This window comes from Neovison vison, chromosome 11, assembly GCF_020171115.1.
Source record: "Neovison vison isolate M4711 chromosome 11, ASM_NN_V1, whole genome shotgun sequence".
NCBI classification, from domain to species: Eukaryota; Metazoa; Chordata; class Mammalia; order Carnivora; family Mustelidae; genus Neogale; species Neogale vison.
In genome coordinates, this window is record NC_058101.1 from 124,711,142 (window position 1) to 124,733,145 (window position 22,004).

Sequence of the window (22,004 nt, forward strand, 5' to 3'; positions counted from 1 at the left end):
TCTCTTTCTATCTCTGAAATAAACAAACAGATAAAAAAAGAACACATTACCTTTACATGTGTATGTGTTTTTATGTGTACACTAATTATAGAGGTACTAGAAGTTTGAAAAAACTAGCACTTGTCTTCATTTTCCTGGGCCATAACTAATTTCAAGTATGTGAATTTTTGTTTTTAGCATTAATTATCAAGTTTCCCTATTTTTAAATTACCTGAATCTTTGTCCGTAGCTTCAACCCTTATGACAAACTGCCCTGGATTTTGGTTTTCTTTAACTGAAGCTTCATATAGGTTCTGCTGAAACACGGGTGCCTCATCATTCACATCAAGAACAGTGATTGTCAAAGTCTGGGATGAAGAAAGTGCTGGTGTGCCATCATCAAGGGCCAGAAGGGTCAGAATATGCTGAGGCTTTATTTCATAATCCAAAGGACAGGTGGTTGTTAGTAAACCTGATTTGAAAGAGAAAAAGAACAATATATAATAAACATTTTCGAGAGAAGTTGTGCTTACTCTCCCTTTGTCTAACTTACTTAACCTGCTAAAGGTCCTGAAGCTTTCTTTGCTAAAGAATCAATTTTATGAAACCAACATGAAGTTTATATATTTTCAAGAATAAAAAGGTAACTTTCAGTCAAAAGAGTCATTCTGGTTTAAATTATAAAGATGAATGAGAATTCAGAAATTATCATATACCTTTACCTACAGAGATGACTACATCTAAATTATTTTTCTACTTTCATTTAAAAAAAATCCAGCATAGCGGCACCTGGGCGGCTCAGTCGGTAGAGCACGCAACTCCTGATCTCAGGGTCCTGAGCCCAAGCCCCATACTGGGCATGGACCCTACTTAAAAAGCAAAAGAAAAGCATACAAACCAAAAATCTATGTTGTAACAGTAAGTGCTTCCATGTCCAATGACACTTCATGTCATTTACAAAAAGGAGAGTATGGCTACATTCCTTAAGATAAAGAGTTATAGTCTCTTTATACTGTCTCAGTCAACTATCTTTTTTTTCCTAACAAAAAATAGGAAGACTGACTAACTCAGGAAATAAACTTCACAAACAGAATATGTCTCCATCCTACTGCCATTTAAGCATATAACCCATCTAAACAGTATTATAGTTAAAGTATTGCACATATGTAGCTCTCACATGATTCCAATCATCACATTTTTTTCCTTTGAAGACTGCTGTTTGCTTCTCTAGCATATACTCATCCTATGAGAACTTACCTTCAAATAATTAAAGAAGCTTGCAGATTCAGATTTTATAAGGTAGTTTTTCAATCAGTACTGATCCTTCTGCACTTTAGAGCCAAAGTTGGTGCAAAACTCACTGTGTTTTAAGAAATGTGAGCTTCACAAAGAAAAATAGCCTGTCTCCTCTGAATGCATTCGGGCATGGTCATTTATGTCTTTGAAAAATATCTCAACTGAAACAGCTAGTACAGTTCAGAGTCATGATAACTATATTACTGAGGCACAATTCTAATTTTATCCATTTACTTTAATGATCTGAAATAGACTTTCCTTAGCCATGTTGGAAAACATTTTAAGTATTGTTGAAACAGGTCCTTGGAGACTCCAGCTCTCACAGAAATCAGCAGCTGGGTCTGGACTATCTCTCTGTCAGTTGGGCTTTTAGCTGGTGGTCATGCATGCCTCAGAATGGAACCATATGTACAGGATTTAATAAATATTTTGATGAAATTTTCCAACCATATATAGCCAGGCTAGAATCATGATTTCCAAATCCTATACATTCAGCCCCATTCCAAATAATGTTCTTAATGAACCGTTGGGCCAAATGGTACACATCTGAGATGTTTTTTCTAAGACTCATGCAAAATGACTTTGTATTTTAGAGAATGAGGTGGTAGTCCATGTCTTCTATATCTCCTGAAAATCAGGTTGAGGGGTGTTCTTTTCCAATTTCATAAGAATGACACTGCATTCGTGTAGCCTTCCATCAAAATGCATAAAACTTTTAGTAGACATGATCGGGCAACATGGCGATAGCAAGGCAAGTGTAGTGACAGTGAGTGACATTTCTACAGAGTGGACGGTGAATAATTCTTTCTGCCAGAAATAAAATGTTCTGGCTGATGTGGGAAGTAAAGGTACTCATGCCCATATCAATCCAACCATTTAAGAATACAGAATGGATTCTGTAAGAATCTAGTTAAGAATACTAACAAATGGATATTTGTATGATCTCAAAGATAAGTTTCCGTTCTAAAGTCTTTGGATAATGCTGATGATTACACATGCTGTGCCTTGATTCACTTTGGTACCATCTCCTACCCTGTGAAGATCTACAGCACAGAGCAGTAAAGTTTGCTAGTATATATTCATCCCATGAAATGTAAGCTGGCAACAAAGCATCATCAATATTAACAAATAGGTCAGTTACAGGCGGCTGTCTGAGTACAACCCCTGGGCCTTTCATTTACATGAGCTAAACAGTACAGCAAGTCACATTCTCTTAAAGCTTATACACCTCAAGAACTGTCATTTTAACAGAGGAAAATGAAGCAGACAAATGTGAGCCAGTGATCAGAGACTTTAACTGACAATGACAGACAGTACCTGATGACTCGTCCAGCGTAAAAGCCATGTTTTCATTTCCTGAGAGGATGCTGTATGTTACTCTTCCATTCCTTCCTTCATCTGGATCTTGAGCACTTATGTGGTGCACCAAGGAGCCCACCGTGGCATCCTCTTTGATGTGGGCAATGGGGAAAGACATAAAAGTGGGGCTGTGGTCATTTACATCCAAAATAATGACCTTTGCCATCAGGGATTGTAATCGCCGGTCTGTCACATTCACAGCCTGGTCTGATGCAGTGACCATCAGGGTGACAGCTGGAACCCTCTCTCTGTCAAGGGGGGATGCAGTGACTAATGTGCCAAATGAGGGGTGGATGAGAAAGAGACTCAACTCAGGGTGGTGGCATTCAATGAAGTATTGAATTCTACTGTTCAAAAAGCTGCCATCCCCATCTTTAGCATTGAAGACATGCACCAGAGTTCCTATAGGGACATTCTCTTCGACACTTATCACAATGAGCTCTCCTTGGAAAGATGGGGAATGGTCGTTCTGATCCTCCACATCAATATTCAGGAAGACCGTGCTATTCAGGGGAGGGCTTTTGCTATTGTCTTGAGTAACCACCCTGAAAAGGTAATGAGATGTCATTTCATAATCAAGTTTTTTAGAAAGGAACAAGTCTCCTGTTGAGCTGTCGATTTCGAAGTGACCATCCTTGTCATCCTCAGCAATGCTGAAATGTATCTTTCCATTATGATGATGTTGAAGGTGATCAGGTGACTTGAACAAACTCATTATTTTTGCAGGCTTCAAGTTTTCGGGTAAAACTAAGTGTCTAATATTCTGAGAAGTGAGAGCTCTCCCTTGAGATAGTGGTATCACCTGAAATAAGAAGAAAAAGGAGTTGTTGATTTGGGTCCTTTTTAAGAGTTGAATCAATAGACGTGATGACATTGCTTTGAAGCTAAATTCCTTCCATTTGTATGATACACATATGTTAATTGGTGAGAAAATGTCTTTTTCTATTGTATAATTCCAGTATATCTCTGAAGATTGAAAATTTCATAACATCTAGGAGATAAGAAAATATAGAACTTTCTACTTCCCTGTTTGTTCTAATGAGTGAAATGGGGTTTGCTGAGACCATGCTATAGTTAAACTGAACTGTAGCTTTGTGATTCTTCAGTGAGAATGTGGGGTGGATAGTTCCTCGAATTACTCTAAATCCTAGACACCAATATATCCATAATGACAAAATCTGTGCACATTTATGTATCATGTGTCTTTGTTTATCTGAAACCAGAGATGTGGAAATATTATGACATAGAATTTTCTCCTAACCCACACATCCTCAATCAGTAAAGAATATAATTTGTAAACAGAATTCTTAGGAATATATATTTTTGATTATTATACATATCTGTATTAATATTAGTGATTATCACGTGCATGAACAAAGAAATCTAGCTATGCACAATCACCTCATTTTTGACTGGTGAGTGTGAATTTCTCCTACAATGAAGACTTCCCACAAGTTGCTTGCTCATTATGATTAAAGCAAAGCCTTTAAATATGGTTCTCAAGTGACTTCTCTAAATTTAAAAATAATGACAGAGAACTACAAGATATATTATTGACCCTTGTTTACATACAAGTTTCTCCCACAAATTTACCAGGTCCTCTTGATTAGGAAAAAGTAAAAGACAATACACTTTTTTGTTCTTCATAAGCAAAGCAACATAAATGTCTATGTAGTGATAAAAGTAAAATCTTGTCAGGAACTATACAAAGTTAAAATTAAAAGTTACTGGGATCTAATCATTTCTCAAGTGATAATAAAAAGACACACATAAATCTGCAATGTTCTCTAAATTAAATTAAATTTAAATTTAATAATAAAATTAATATACAATATAATATTTAATAATAAAAATAAAATTTAATTAGTTTAAATTGAAATTGAAATGATCTCTAAAATTGGCATTCATGTATTTAAGCTATCTTCATTGTACACATTTACATAAAAAGCTAACAAAAACCTTCTGAACATCTTTTCACACTATATGTTGATGATGGAACATTACCTGGATATTTTTTAATTCAATTATCCAACATACAATACATCATTAGTCTCAGATGTAGAATTCAGTCATTTGACAGTTGCATATAACACCCAGTGCTCTTCATATCCTGCGCCCTCCTTAATGCCCACCACCCAGTTACCCCACGCCCCCCCCCCTCCAACAACCCTCAGTTTGTTTCCTACAGTTAAGAATCAGTCTCTCATGGTTTGTCTCCCTCTCTGATTTTTTCCCATTCAGTTTTCCCTCCCTTCCCCTATGATCCTCTGCACTGTTTCTTATATTTCACATATGAGTGAAACCATATGACAATTGTCTTTCTCTGACTGACTTATTTTGCTCAGCATAATTACCCCTCCAGTTCCAGCTACGTTGATGTAAATGGTAAGATTTCACCAAATGAGCAACATTTCAGTGTGTGTACGTGTATGTGTTTGTGTCTGTGTGTGTGTGTGTTTATACCACATCTTCTTTATCCATTCATCTGCTGATGGATATCTAGGCTCTTTCCATAGTTGGGCTATTGTGGACACTGCTGCTATAAACATTCGGGTGCACGTGGCCCTTTGGATCACTACATTTGTATCTTTAGAGTAAATACCCAGTAGTACGATTCCTGAGTCATAGGGTAGCTCTATTTTTAACCTTTAGAGGAACCTCCATACCATTTTCCAATGCAGGAGGGATCCCCCTTCTCTGATTCCTCGCCAGCATCTATCATTTCCAGACATGTTAATTTTAGCCATTCTGACTGGTGTGAGGTGGTATCTCACTGTGGTTTTGATTTGTATTTCTCCGATGATGAGTGATGTTGAGCATTTTTTCAGAACATTACCTGGATATTAATGACGGCTTGGCCTTGAAGAGGAGGCTGTCCCTGGTCACTGGCAGTTACGGTCATCCTGTAGGAAGGTCTATAGGTATATGAAAGGATTGTGGTTGTTCTTATTTCACCACTGTTGGCATCAATCTTGAAGTGATCAGAACTGTCTTCTATACACACACACACAGATTAAGAAATTGATGTTAACTGACAATGCAGAAAGCAGAATTAATGAATCTACATACATCTGTGATAATTTCGAAGATTTGTTTGTTTTAGGCTCTCAGACTGTACGAACATAAAATAATCCTAAAATATAGACAGGAAACATAATTGATTTTTGACTGGTTTACTATGGAAATTTTCAAACATATGTAAAAGTAGACAGGATGATATACTGAGCTCTGCACAAAGATGACATTGACCTTATATTGAGATTGCATTGAGATGACTGTGCCTGTCATCTGGCTTCAATAATTATCAACTCATGACCAATATTCCCCTTTACCATATTCCCCTTTACCATCCTCCTTGGAAGCAAATCCCCGAAACCCTATCATTTCTTCTGGATATATTTCAACATGAATCTCTACTTATTGATGACCCTAGAGAACAGTTCATTATAGGGAAGTCAGGATAAATACTGGATGCCAAGCTTTAACTTAACAATGTTCAAAATAATGGAGTGGTTCTCTACCATCCTCCTCCTGGGCTCCAACTATGATAATTAAAGGTTTGCTTACCTCTGTTTTAAGAATCATTAAGCATGAATTTAAACACATTAGCAGGGTTTCAACCTATTGCCATTATTTTTCTTCTCTATGTTCAAATTGTCCCATATTTGAACTTCAGGATTCTTTTGAAGTTGATTCCTGAACTTTTCTAATATGATCCTAGAAGTCTTTAGTAAGCCCCTTATATCTGGTATAACAAAATGGCACAGACTCATCTTGTAAAGATTTCCTGTCCAAGACCTGGAGTCAGCCATTTCTTCAAGGACTCCTGGTTCCTTCTGGTGGAACATGGTATTGGGAGGTTATATTCTGAACGTAAGGGGGTGTTTCCAGGCCAGTCATTGTTTCTGGCCTTTTTCAGTGCACATACTAACGAATGTCATAAGTTCATACTGGTATCTCTATTTTTTTTTTTAAGATTTTATTTATTTTTGAGTGAGTGAGTGAACACAACCATGGGAAGCAGCAGACAGGATGAGAGGGAGAAGCAGGCTTCCCCATGAGCAAGGGAGCCCGAGGTGGGGCTCGATCCCAGGACACTGGGATCATGACCTGAGCCAAAGGCAGATGATTAACCAACAGAGCCGCTCAGGTGTCTCCATACTGGTACTTCTAATCAAATTGATTATATGGGTTTTTTGTTAAATAACAGATTTATATTCTTTAATACAATTTAAACACTTCAAACTATCCAAAAAACTCTTGACGAAGCCTGGAGTTATTTAGTGGCTCTCTTTCATTCTTTTGTTCCACTTTGATGAGTCATTATCACAGAACAGACACTTTACCAGTCATAGGAAATATAAAGACAAATAAAAAAGAACTCCTGCCCTTAAGAAAGTTAGAGGATAGAGCAAGAAATTATGTAAATCTATTAGTTGTGATTTCTACGCTTTGAGCCATTTATTTATTCTTACATGAATACTATATGAAATTTTTTTATTTTTATTTTTTTTAAGGATTTATTTACTTACTTATTTGAGAGAGAGAGAGAGTGGAGCGAGAGGCAAAGGCAGAGGGAGAAGCAGACTCCCGACTGAGCAGAGAGCCCCATGTGGGGCATGATCCCAAGACCCTAGGATCATGACCTGAGCTGAAGGTAGATGCTTAACGAACTGAGCCACCCAGGTGCCCCTACTGAAATTTTCATAAGTGTTATACATGTCTTTTTTTGCATTATATTTATTTTTATTTATTTTCCCTTCTCTCTCTCTCTCTCGCTCTCGCTCTCTCTCTCTCTCTTTTTTTTTTTTAAAGAGAGAGAGCACAAGTGGCGAGGGTTAGGGGCAGAGAGAGAATCCCAGACTCCACACGCGGCGCTAAACTTGGGTGGGGCTCAATCTCACGACTCTGAGATCATGACCTGAACTGAAATTAAGAGTCTGAAGCTTAACTGTCCGAGTTAACCAGGCATCCTACATTATATTTATTTTTACCTTTCTATTTTTTCTTTTATTTTGTAGTTGCTTCTATTTAGCAATTGGATGAAGTAAAAGCAAAGGTATGACTAACATAATATACACCATTATTTTTTTTATTTTTTTTACCATTATTTTTTTATATTGCTACACCTCAAGTATCATTTTCAAAGCTAATTTTGAGAAAATCAATATTTCAAATATTTGGAAATAGATTATGAACACCCATGAAAACATTTCCAAATTACTCAATTCCCAGAATGTCTTCAAAAGTTTTAAATAAAAAAAAAAGTTTTAAATAAATAACATAGTATAAGTACAGCAGAGGAACTGGGTATACCCCCAAATCTCATTCCCCTCCTTCTTCCTGTAACTAGCCTCTTTTCTAAAGTGGTGGTTTCTCTTTCTAGTCCATATATCTGTGAATAATATATAGCCTGGTTTTATTTTCTTCTAGGAAATTCCTTCAGGATTATGTCTCAATATATTAATTTCTGTGTGTGTTTGCATGTGTATGTGTGTGTGCAGGCTCATTATCACTGAATATGTTGCCTTTCAGATCTTGTACTTTCCCAAGCATGAACATGATAGGCCTTTTCATCTCTTTCTTCTTTAAGGTCTTTCATGAATAATTTGTAATTTCCTACATAAAGGTCTTGAATGTCTTTTTTTGAAATGCTCCTCCTTATGCTCTTAACAGGATGGTCCTGATTTGGTCCTGATAATGTGAAGGGCTCTCTTTTAAGAAAAATACGACAATGTTACAAATACAAATTGTCTACTGCCCATTACTCCTATCCCAGAGGAGCTCCTCAAGTGAAGGAACCTGAAACTTAAACTTCATTACTTCACAGTAAATCTGCCCCAACACCCTATGGTTTTTCTCTGTTATGGTGAGTGAGATTTTTGAAAATCTGCTTCAGATTTTAAATGCTAGTGATTTTTATGGGGGGCTCCTGTGTAGTTCAGTCTGTTGAGTGACAGACTATTGGTTTCAGTTCAGGTCGTGATCTCTGGGTCCTGGGATCCCGCCCTCTGTCAGGTTTGGTGGTTAGCAGGGAGTCTGCTTGAGATTCTTTCTCTCTGCTCTCCCTCTGCCTCCCCCCACAAAAACTCTCTCTGTCAAATAAGTAAATAAATCCTTTAAAGAATAAATAAATAAAAATAAATAAAATGATAGTGATTTTAAAAAAGAATTTCTTTCTTTCTTGAGAGAAAGAGAAAGCATTAGTAACAAGAAATAACATGTCACATTTCATGACAAACATGAAAAAGCAACAAATATATTTAAAACTAGTGTAAAATGTAATGCCAACTAAAGCTAATCACCAGAACAAATCTGAGGCCTGTGCATTCTAAAAGAAAAACATAAACATGAGCCTTTCTCAATGAAGTTCCAACATACACACAGATACATGTACTGTCACATTTTCTAAGTATGATTTACTCTGACCTTAAGAATATTAAGTCTTCTGGGACACTTGGGTGGCTCAGTGGGTTAATCCTCTGCCTTCAGTTCAGGTCATGATCTCAGGGTCCTGGGATGCAGCCCCATGTCGGGCTGCCTGCTCAGTGCGAAGTCTGCTTCTCCCTCTCCCTCTGCCTTCCCCCCAACTCATGCCCTCTCACTCCTTCTCTCTCTCTCTCTCTCAAATAAATAAATAAAATCTTTAAAAAAAAAGAATATTTAGTCTTCATAGAGATTCATAGATGTTTGGCATTCATTATCATATTTCTTTATATTTAATACCAATTTTGATTCACTACTACTTTACTTTCAATAAAGGTTGATTTTATTTCAGATTATTGAGCATTATCCATTTAATGTGTATGGTTGGTTGGTTTCTATTTAGGACACAGAAAAACTACTATGATTTTACACTAAACTTTTACATTTTTTTAAAAATAAGGTGATTCTAGATAATCACAAATGTATTTTGTTTGCACCTGGTGTTATTCTCAACATTAATCATTTTCCCAGAAGATAGTAAAGAGTTGGTAGACAAAAGAAGAAATTTTAAAACCTCCTAATCCTTTAAGAAGGGCGACTTTTACCTGAAGATACTGAATATACAACTTCTGCATTGTTTCCTTCGTCGAAATCCTTTGCAAACACAGTTGTAACCAACATATTTACTGGCTGACCTTCAAGAACCTGTCATTAAAACAAACGTCTTAAAAATTGGTCAGTGAAATTTTAGAAAGAAATATGAACCTTTAAGTGAAAGAACACATTGCTACTAAGCACTTTTAAAACTATGTTAAGACCCACCTGTAACCCAAATGTCTGTCATATAAAAGTTATAAAAATGCAAATCCATGAAAAGAAACAATACTATAAATCTGAACAAATTTGGACAAATTCAATTTGAACAAATTATCAGCAGCATTTGAACTAATCTTGAGAAAAAAATCAAATTGACTAAATAATCATGGATTTTGGATATATTTTAAGAATTTCTAGCATCTTCTCATGTTTTAAAAGGTCAAAAATATGCTAAAGATAAATATAAACCTTTATTTCAGGAAACACACCTGATACAGGTAACATACCTCAGTAGTTAACAGGAACTTTCATGGAATATTGAAATGTACATGGGGAGTTGAACTCCCATGGGTTCCATAGTGTAGAGTCTGCTACCCTACCAGGGGATGTTTTAATGATGTAAGTGAAAATCAAAATGATACTCTAAAAATGCCTTGGTAGGATTTTCTTTAAATACAGCTTTGGAAGATAGTTTAAAATTATGAACTGTTTCAGTACCTTTTTTGTGTTGTTCAATATGCATATCTGAGCACAATTTGAATGTCCAGTTCAGTTGGAGCAACAGCTGTCAAACAACAGCTGGGTTATACTCATATAACCCATTCATTAAAAAAGTATAAATACCTCCCAGATATGTTTATTAATTATGTACATGAACAAATATTCTAATTTATTATGTATACTATAAAACATGGAAATGAGGAAGAGGAAATCATATAAACATAATTAGAAATTTCGGCAGGCGCTATCAAAGATCAAATTTCATAGTCTCTGGTTGCACATATTTCTATTTTAGAGCTACAAATGTTCCCCTATATTTAACTCACCAGCTTAGAGGCCTGTACCAGTTGCCTATAAGGAGCTCTGGCACCAAGAGATGCATGCAAATTAGTGGGTAAACAATCCACGTCTGAGCATTACTGATAGTGGGGCACCATTATGTTTCCGTACAAAGGAAAAACCACATTATCATACAACTGGATGTGTGATCCCAAATTGCACATATAACCATTTTATTTTATTCTTTACTTATGGGGTCTTTTTTTTTTTTTTTTTGACATGTACACAATTTTTAGATCTTCTGGAGACTATCATTGCCACACCGAGACTGATTTGATAAATTCACACTTTTTGCCACAAGATGGTGCTCCAAACAAATGACTAAGATTATTACAAAATCACCGCAAGACTACTTCACTCCACAAACCTTGACGTGCAGTTCCTCTCCAGGGAGACACTGTGGGAAATATGGCCTGTTATCGTTGATATCAGTCACTGAGACATAAACCACCATGGTGTTGTTCCGTGGCGGGGAGCCATGATCAGTCACTAGGACAGTCACCTGGTGGTGCACCTGAAGCTCGTGATCCAATGCCACCCAACTGATAAATTCACCTAAGGAGCAGAGAGAACAAGAGGCTGTCACTAGGTACTAGAATGACCCCATCCCAGCTCATTCACAAAAAAGGAAAACCAGGCATAAAACTCAGAGTAAATACATCATTTCTAAGTTGATGTACATTGGCAGTTTGGCTCTACTGTTAAATTTTCCGAAGTTTCTCCTGAAAATGCCATCTCCAACTTGTCCTTCTTTGTATTTCAAGCTGTCTGCCATCCACCATCTGAACTAAAAAATGAATTTATAAAAGTAAATGATAAAATACTTCATGGGAACTTAGTAATAATTTAGAAGATTTAAAATTATAGCATATCCCTCTTCATATTGCCACACAGAATAATGGAAAGCACTTCAGCTCTGATATTGAAAGTTCAGGGTTTGGGTCCCAATTTCTCTACCTTAGACATGGAAGGACCTCTCCCTAGCATACCTCCTAGGGCTATTGGAAACAAATACAATTATAAATTTTAAAGTCTTTTGTAAGCTGTGCATTATTACAAATGTGACAGTTGTTATCATTACTTTAAAATAATGCCAAAATACCTTCCTGAAAATCAAACTCATTCTACAGGCAATGGTTTAGTTTTTATGGAAATAGTTCTTTGTTATGTTGCAAAACGTATGTGTCGTAATGGATAGTGACTTCCCACTATCCATTGCATTACCATGGATAGTAACTCAATGTTTTGCAAGCCTTATTTTCCTTGTTTTTCCTCACTGTTTTCCAGAAACTTCCATCATGGTTCAGCCATGGAGACTCAGCCATAAAATCATAGCTGCCTCTACCTGATGCCAATGACCACTGGAGGCCACACGGTCTCTCCAGACAGCCTAGCTCCTGCTGCAGAGCGCCACCAGCCATTACTTCCCTCACTATTTATGGAAATATCTATTTGTGAGAAAGTCAATATGAAGTAACTTCCAGCTAACATTACCATTTCTAAGATTGGTTTTGCCCTCCTCATCCAAATGAAATGACAGTGTGTAGAACAAAACAAAGAGTGAAATCAGAAGCCAAAGAAGGAAAATTCATGTTTGGGTAAATTGCTAAATTGTTGAGGTGAAATGTGCTATATTTACTATGTCCATCTACTTACAAACTACATTTATATAAATGTTTATGAGAAGTGTGATCTGCAACAAAAATCACATATCCAACAACTACATTTTTAAGGCTCCAAACTGTACTTCTCCTCTGAAAACCCTAAATCCTGAATGGCAAGCAGATTTTTACCTGATGAACCAACTCTGATTGGCAAGCCACAGTTAGAAAGTCAGTGAAGAAAAGACTGCGATGCTCAGCCTGGACCTGGACATGGGGAACGCTACCACAGGCTTCCAGGGGAGCTAGTCCCAGACACCATGCTAACTGCTGAGCATCAGGACGTAGAAATGTGGAAGACAGGCAGGCCTGCCATGCTCTGAAGAGTGCCCTCGACCCCTGTGTGGTCCCTGTACCCAGCCCTGGAGAATGGGAATCGTTTGTGAGAATGTTGTCTTGCAAGCCCCTTCACAGACTTTAACTCTTTCCCCCTCAGAGCAAAACAGGGAGCATGTCAAGAATTATCTCTTCTATTCACGGTAAGGAAACTGAGCTCTGAGGTTAAGCTACTTGCTTCGAGCCGTATAACAATTCTAGGAAAGGACACCTGGTCTTCTGAGGCTGGGCACTGTACTAATTTTAGGACACAGAAAATCATGGGGGAAACCAACTGTATACTTTAACTTTTTTTTTTTTTTTTTTTAAGTCCCAAGTGGAAATAGAAGACCTACAAAACTACGTAGCATCTGGAAGGCACAAGAAAACAAATCATCCTGCACTGCTATGCAGTTTGTGCCCTGCAGAGGGCTTCCCAGCCTGGGAGCGAATGGGAGCTGAACACTTTGCAGCCTTCCTGGCAAGTCCTGTACCCTGGTGTAAAGCTCCATCTGCTGGAGGAGGGGGCACCTGTTCTAATTCACACAGCAGGCCCTTTATGAGAAAAAAGGCTTGAAGTTCATCAGTACTGGATTCAAATTCTGTCCCACTATAGGGCAGGGGGTACCAATCACATTCTACAGATGGCCTCCTCTTATTTCCTTCCAGCTCCACAACCTGGGGCTCTCTTTGAGCCCCAGGTTATGTTCTTTGAACTCTCTGAGTCTCAAGTTTCTCAGCTATACAGTTGCTGTATGAACATATTTCATTTGGAGGTGGTTGCAGAATTAAAATCCTTGTAAATTTCTGCACTATAAATTTTAAAATACAATAGAATTTTAATATTTAAACTCATAATGAAAACTTGGAGAAAAAATTCAGTGGAACTATTTGCCGTTTTCACTATGGTTCCCTTATCAGAATGAGAATGGGGAAAGACATCAATAGAGTGATTTTGCAATTATAACTAATGGATTTTTTTTCTAGCTTTACATCGATGACATTTATAGTTTTTTTATAAAACATTATTTGGGTTTTAAAAAAAAAACATCTATAAGTAAAGTAGAATGGTCGGGGGGGATAATCAGACTCTGCACAGGGATTTCTTCAGTCCAATTCTAACTGTAGCTCTAACTGAGAATAAGAACCGTATATTGACAATATGCCGGTGTGAGGCAAGAGAAGTGTGAACCATTACAGGTAAAATTCTATTCAATTTTGTCTTCCATTTTAAAATCATAATTCTTTAATTGAATAAGGTATCTACTAGAAACTAATTTTAACCGCATGTTTGTAATGTTATCACTAAAAGACTTGAGTTTAGTTCATTTCGATTTTAAAGGAGTAAGTGGAAGCTACAAAATGCTACCTGTTTTAGGATTCATCTTGAAGAATTTTCCATCAGACAAAAGGAAATATGACAGCTGTCCATTCTTTCCCGAGTCTCTGTCAATTGCTGTAATTTTGCCTATTACCCCTTGGGGAACAGGACTCTCCTCGACTTTCAAAAACAACACATCATGCAAGAAGGTAGGGGAATTGTCATTCTCATCCAGGACATGAACAATTACTGAAGTGCTCACATTTTGCGACAATCTGTCCTCCGGGATCCAGGCAAACACTCTAAAATTATATGTCTGTGCAGATTCATAGTCAAGCTGTCGCCGCAAATAAATCCAACCCGTGTCAGGGCGGACGCCGAACACAGAAGAGTCCGTGCTGGGCTCCAGCGCATACCAGAGGCGCGACGTTGTGCACTGTGGGCCAAGCGGGAAAGCCTGTATTTGCAGGATCTGGGTCATCAGTGAGAGAGACTCGCTGACTTCCACTTGGTAGACCAAGTTTTCGAACGTCAAGGATGGGTTTTGCTCCTGTTCCTCAATCAAGACTGTCAGCACTAGCAGGGATGCCCGAGGAGGGACGCCCAGGTCCTGGGCCAGCAGAGCGAGCGTGCACTTCCGGGGCACGGGACTTCGCAGACTCTCATTGAGGTACACCGCCCCCAGCCCAGCGTCGATGGCAAAGATGCTTGGAGTCTGGCTTGCAATCGTATATCTGATGAATCCATTCAGCCCACTATCTTTGTCTTGTGCACGGGCGAGGTACAAGGCTGTGCCGGGCAACGTGGTCCGAGGTATTTTAACAGCATCAGAGGCTTTGGGAAATACCGGGTGGTTGTCATTGACATCAATTACAGTTATGTTGACCTCTGTACTGCTGTAGGCCGGGGAGCTGCCAAGCTGAGCCTGCACTGTCAGCACAACCACGGGCTGTGTTTCATGATCCAGAGGCTTCTGGGTTCGAATGACACCCAGCCATGGGTGAATAGAGAACTTTCTGTCCAGATCACCAGAGGAGATTCTGTAAAAAATTGGCTCGGAGGAATCTAAAATAAAGAGTGGGAAGGAAAAGAAAAAAACAAAACAGAAAGAAAAAGCGATCACCTTTTACACTTACTGGAATGCACCTACTGGAAACACTGAAAACTTAAAAGCATTAATATGTGCATATATATATATATATGTTTGTGTATATATATACATATATATTCCAGATATATACTACATCCATGGAAAACACAATGCAATGACATAACCTCCTCAGCACTCCAAAATCTACGAAAGGTGGACACCATGGTCAAGATGTATTAGCAGACAAAGGTAATGCCCAATGGACAAGGAGCAAGGCACAGGTTTTACTTTCTTCCTTTCAATCATTCTGCATTAAGTAAAAGGGAAAGATATTCAGAAAATAATTTGGATGCCTGTTTTACATATTTGGAGAAGCCGAGTTAAGGTTATGCTTGGTGCTTCTCAGTGATATCTACCTATGAATGGCAAATACCCCCCACAAAGTTTAAGAGAAGGAAAAGAGGACAGAGAAGAAGTGGACTGAGAGCAGAACAAGATCTTTGGACAAATAATTCATTTCTAGGAATCTACCCTGCTGAGAAACCCTCATAAATCATATATGAATATTTGCTTGAGTATTATTTGGACTACAAAAAATGGCTATAAATCATTCAAATTAATAGCAAAAGGAAAATGTTTCAAGAAAATATCTTTATATCTAAGTCAAAATACTATGCAAACTTTTTTTTAATGAAACAGAATGATGTCCAGTTACTTGGAAAACTGTCCTCAATATATAAAGTGGACGGTAAAGGAAAGTTTTAAAATGACAAATATAGCAGGATGTATTTTCTTTCTTTTTTTTAGTTTCTTTTTAAATTTAATTTTCTTTTTTTGTAGTGTTCCAAAATTCATTGTTTATGCACCTCACCCAGTGCTCCATGCAATATGTGCCCTCCTTAATACCCACCACCAGATTCACCCATCCCCCGACCCTTCTCCCCTTTTCACAAAAAATTTTTAGGTGCCTGGGTGGCTCAGTCAGTTAAGTATCTGTCTTCAACTCAGGTCATGATCCCAGGGTCCTGGGATCGAGTCCCACGTCAGGCTCCCTGCTCTGCGGGGAGTCTCTGCTTCTTCCTCTCCCTCTTTCCCATGCCCTGCTCATTCTCTCTGTTTCTCTCTCTGTCTCAAGTAAATAAGTAAAATCTTTAAAAAAAAGAAGACTTAACATTTTTTTTAAATGTGTGTGTATGCACATTTGTGTGTTTGGAGGAGTAGGTTATAGATGTATACTTTCTACATTATAATCATTCTCTATTTTAAACTTTTCAAAAGTATCTATTACTTTTTTGATTAGGAAAAATTGTAGGATAGAAATAATGTTGAAAGTACAGAGAGTGAGCCACAGATCGTGTGGTCTCCATTCTTTCTGCATGGAGAAAGGAAAAGATTTAGTCACGATTACACAACTTAAGAAAAACACAGGAAGTGTTCCAATAATGGATTTTAACAAGGCACAAGACGTAAGTACTTACTCGAGGACTCTTTCGCTTTCACTGTTCCCACAGGACTGTCTTCAGGTACATCTTCATAAACTGAGAAAGTATACTTAGGCCTTTCAAATTCAGCGGGTGCCAGAGTTGTCTGAAGAATGTGTATAGTGATGTCAGCATTAATGACAGATGTGAGCCCACCACCATCACGAGCACAGACCATCAACAAAAGTGTAGTTGATTCCAAATGACTAAGAGTTGACGTTAAGTAAATAATTCCTGGGTAGGAGAGAAAAAGAATTGAAAAACAGAGAACATGCAGTAAACACTGATGAGCAACAGGTCTGGGTCTGCTAACCCCACTGTGAGGGTGAATATTATGTCAGCTTGACTGGGCCACGGGGTGCCTAAACTTCTGCTCAAACATTATGCTGCATGTTTCTGTGATGGTGTTTTGGATGAGATTAATATTTAAACAAGTAGACTAATTCAAGCAGATTGTCCTCCCTGATGTGGATGGGGCTCCATAAACCAGTTGAAGGCCTAAATACAACAGAAAGACTGATACTTCCCTGACAAATGGCAATTTCCCGTGCCTGATTCCCTTCAAAATGAGACATTAGTTGTTTTTTTTTTTTTTTTCCTGCTTTCATAATTATACTGAAACATCAGCTCTTCCTAAATCTTGAGATTACAAGCAACAGACTGGAACTTCACCATTGGTTTTCCTGGATCTCCATTTGACCAACTCACTTGTAGATCTTGGGACTTGATTGCCTCCATAATCACATGAGCTAATTCCTTATAATAAATCTCTTTACATCTACCTCTATCTATCTTCTTATTATCTCTATCTCTTTCTCTCTCTTATTGGTTTCATTACTAGAGAACCCTAATGCATCTACTTTCCAATCCAAGAGCTTGAGCATATTTGCAAAATTATGGTCCAAATTCCATCAGGTAAGTAATATTTCCCCAGAGCTTAAAGATTAGAGATCCTGAAAGTATATCAGTTCAGCAGTAAACATAAATTGTGTTGCCTTTGTTAGGTCTTAACAACCATATTACCAGCCCAGGATGATGGGATGGCTGAATATATACCATAATCCAAATTAATCTCAGCTAATGGAGGATTTTAGGGTGATCACAATCTGAGCAGGGATCAGGATCCTAAATCTACAGAATGAAACTAAAATACCATCCTCTGAGTTATTTGACACCTGACCTGAACTAGATGGTGTAGGACAGCCCTCTTTATTAGCTGGCTCCATCTTTGTTGATGAGAAGATATAATGTTGATGGCTGTGGGTAAGAAAACTTGAATCAGTGTTGAAACCATGGTACAGGGTGGCGTGGGAGTGCTGGGTGTCTCAGTCTGTTAAGCATATGACTTCAGCCCAGATCATGATCTTGGGGTCCTGGGATTGAGCCCCAAATTGGGCTCCCTGTTCAATGGGGAGTCTGCTTCTCTCTCTCTCCCCTTCTGCCCCTCCTCTGCTCACTAGGCTCTCTCTCTCTCTCTCTCTAAATAAATAAATAAATAAATAATCTTAAAAAGGAAAAAACTGCTAAAACCATGGGGACAAGAGTGGCAAGTTAGGCTTCTGTACATAGGGTGGGTGAGAAGAGAAGGTATGAATGGTTAAGTTGGGGAAGGATCCAGTAATGCTGAGAAAACCAACTATTTAATATTATGAACACCACCCTTTCATGTGCTAATCTGAAAACATGAAAACAGATATAACATAACCAATCTCAAAAATGAATGTGTTAGTTTTTTTAATGAGAAAGAAAAAACCACACAAACTTATCACATGAATTTCCTTACAAATAAATGTAGCTGATCCCAAAACATCTGAATTGTTGGCTTTCTAGGCATAAAAAAGAGGATAGCCATTCAATTTCTTTCTTTTTTTATGTCAAATCTGTTCTCTTCCAGCACTAATCCCTTATTTCGATTTCTATTAGGAATGTAATGAAACATGTTTTACTTCTCTTTGGCATAACACACCATCACTAACTGAGGTCAAATATCTTGTCCAGCCTGCTCTGGGCAGAGTGTCCCCATTTTCTGTAGCCATTCCTTATCTAACATTATTTTAAGTCCTTTCGTTCATGGTTCATTTCTCCTGAACACGCTCCAAGTTGATCAGTGAACACATAGTTCCAGCTACAATGGGACTATTACAAAAAAAGAGTATAAACACTGTTTATTAGAATACTTGTAAAATATTAGTGTAACCAAGTATTATTATACCAAGTGTAGCAGCCTTATTAAAATTTGGATTCATACTGATTTGGTGATCCACCAAGCACTCAATGATTATCACAGAAATTTCTATGTCAGATTGTTACCATCTGTTATTGATGAACTTTAAAATTTCTTTATTATTAAAGTCTATGCTTGGTTAAAAAAACAATTAAAATAATACAAAAGTGTCTGCCTCCAGAAATAAATGAAAAGGCCCTCTACCCCTAGTCATCCCTGCTCTCCGGATATATATTCTTCTAGAGTTGGCTCAGTTCCAATTATAGAGAAATTTTTAAAATTTCTCTTATGCACCTCACTCAGTGCTCCATGCAATATGTGCCCTCCTTAATATCCACCACCAGACTCACCCATTTTCCACTCTTGATAATTATGACAATGAAAAGGTTAATGTCTGCCTCAACCATGAGATTGATGCATTGCCTACTGCGCTAAGGAGGCACCTTGTCTGCCTCCACTAGACCACAATTTGGTCTTTCCGACTTCAGAGGTCTCCTTCTGAACCATTTTTCATACTTGTATTATAATAATCTTCCTAAAATCCAAGTCTAGACATGTCGGTACCTCACCAGGGTTTCAGGGTGAAGTTCAAATGCCTTTTCTATCATTGACCAAGTCATTGGTAAGTGAGCCCTTTTCACTTCCATAGCCTATCTCTGTGCAGTCCTTTTTGTTCCAGACACAGTGAACTATTTATGAATTCCAGGACAGACCTTACTCTTTTCCATTTAGATTGCTGTACCCCTTTCCTAGAACAACTTCTTCATGCTCTCTGACTTCTGGTCACATTTTTTTTTTATAAACATATATTTTTATCCCCAGGGATACAGGTCTGTGAATTGTTCTGGTCACATTTTGAAGCACAGCTCAAGACTTTCCTGGTGCAGGTGACCTTCATATACCCTCCACTTTGTTTTAGATCCATCTTCTATGATCCCACAGTGGCCTGTGTGCACATGCTTATCATAAATTTAACAGGTATTTTAATTAAAGTTTTGATCTCTCTTATTCATTCATGTATTCTTTAATTTACTTAATGATTTATAAATAAAATCAAAAGACAACATTTTGAAAATACATAAACAATAATTTAGTATCCTAATAATAAGAGATGTGGCAGGAAGTATTGAGACATGATCTGGAACTAAACAGACTCATGAAGTGTCTGCAGGAGGGAAGGACAGTGACGGCAAGGACAAGAGAAATAGACCCCCATACCAGAAAGCCTGCCTGGGGAGAATGAATCCCCATAATATTTGGCTTTGAAAACCAGAGAAGCTGACTTTCATGGGTTCTTATAACCAGTAGAACTTTAAACCTGGAATTTTAAAAAATTAGAAGACTGGGATCTGGGAAGGTGGGAGGGTGAGAGGAAACTGAGTTCCCACCCTTAAAGAGACAGCATGAGAAAAAAAATGAATGGTTCAATCCATTGTGGTAGATTAATACGATAGAATATTATGTGGCATCTAAAAAGAATGAATATACATGTTTTCATCTAGAAAGACTTTATATGCTACATTTTATATGGGAAAAATACAGAACAATATGTAAAGTATAATCATAAACACTAACATACTTTATTTGTATCCTACACCATCCCCTCACATGCACACACAGAAAAATATGCATCCTGGAAAATATGGAAGGATCTGAACAGCAATCAAGAGAGATCATCTCCTATAGGTTGAGATCATGGGACAGTTAATTTTCTATCTCTTAGATTCCTATAGTTCTAATGAGCATATGTGCTATGGACTGAATTTTGTCTCTTAAATATCCTTATGTTGCAGTCTTAACCCCCAGTATGGCTGCACTTGGAGGAAGTAATTAAGGTTAAATGGAATCATAGGGGTGGAGCCCTGATCTTATAGGATTAGCATCCTCAGAAGAGGAGACATCAGAGAGCTCACTCCCTCTCTACCATGTGAAAATAGAGAGACGGTAACTGTCCACAAGCCAGGAAGAGCTCTTACCAGGAATTGAATTGGCCAGACTTTGATCTCAGACTTGTAGCTTCCAGAACTATGAGAAATAAATTTCTGTTATTAAGCCACCCAGTCTGTGGTATTTTGTTAGAGCAGCCTGAACGGACTAAGACAACATGTTAATTTGCAATTAGAAATATATCTATCGGGTGCCTGGGTGGCTCAGTGGGTTAATAAGCTGCTGCCTTCGGCTCAGGTCATGATCTCAGGGTCCTGGGATCGAGTCCCGCATCGGGCTCTCTGCTCAGCGGGGAGCCTGCTTCCTCCTCTCTCTCTGCCTGCCTCTCTGCCTACTTGTGATCTCTCTCTGTCAAATGAATAAATAAAATCTTTAAAAAAAAAAAAAGAAATATATCTATTTATAGATATAGATATATATAGATATCCAGAAAAAGAAGATATGTTTGTTACAAAAATATATGTACTACCTTCCTATATAGGAAATGGATATAATTGTGAAGATTGAGACTGGACTTCAATATGTGTGTCTTGAAAAATAACTGCCCCAAACTCTTCTCTAAACATGGGATTTTTATATAAAAAGTTTCAAGGATATTTATCAAGGATATTTATCCTAAAAAGGAAATTTTAGAACCATCAAATGAATATATTTAGGAGACCTGTGTTTGAGTCAATAAATTGCTGAAATTAAGCTATATCATGCTTTATAGAAATTATCTATATAAAGCAGTTTGAACATGTGATTCCCAAGATACAAACAAAAATAATGTTATAGGGGTGCCCAGGTGGCTCAGTGGGGTAAGTCTCTACCTTCGGCTCAGGTCCTGATCTCAGGGTCCTGGATCAAGCCCTGCTTCAGGCTCTCTGCTCAGCAGGGAGCCTGCTTTCCTCCTCTCTCTGCCTGCCTTCCTGCCTACTTGTGATCTCTCTGTCAAATAAATAAATAAAATCTTTTAAAAAATGTTATAAATACTCAAACTACTAGCAAAATGTACCACAATAACATAAATTGTGAAATCTAATAAAATAAATATCTGTACTATGGTCACACTGCTATTTAAAAGCATATTATCTCTGGTGAGAATCATCTAGTATTTTATGACCCCCACCACCAGATGAAAGATGAGCAACCAGAAGTTGTCTCCATCCTTATGGTCCTTGATTCCTACAATCTACTGGCTACATGATGCTCCTTGATTGCTCTTAGATTCCTTCCTTTGGTTATATCCATGTTTGCTGACTTTTTG

The 22,004-nt window shown here is 37.7% G+C and overlaps 1 protein-coding gene across 1 annotated transcript in view; it reads right to left on the reverse strand.

The window, feature by feature from the left end:
* DCHS2 (dachsous cadherin-related 2) overlaps positions 1–22,004 on the reverse strand; it is a 261,399-nt gene that overhangs the window by 75,321 nt on the left and 164,074 nt on the right. Inside the window, exons 4-10 of the mRNA XM_044224647.1 lie at positions 16,582–16,818; positions 14,062–15,078; positions 11,084–11,271; positions 9,666–9,765; positions 5,471–5,628; positions 2,593–3,436; positions 212–451 (exon numbers count right to left, since the gene is read on the reverse strand). Coding sequence (XP_044080582.1) covers positions 212–451; positions 2,593–3,436; positions 5,471–5,628; positions 9,666–9,765; positions 11,084–11,271; positions 14,062–15,078; positions 16,582–16,818 — 2,784 coding nt within the window. The remainder of the gene's footprint in view (positions 1–211; positions 452–2,592; positions 3,437–5,470; positions 5,629–9,665; positions 9,766–11,083; positions 11,272–14,061; positions 15,079–16,581; positions 16,819–22,004) is intronic.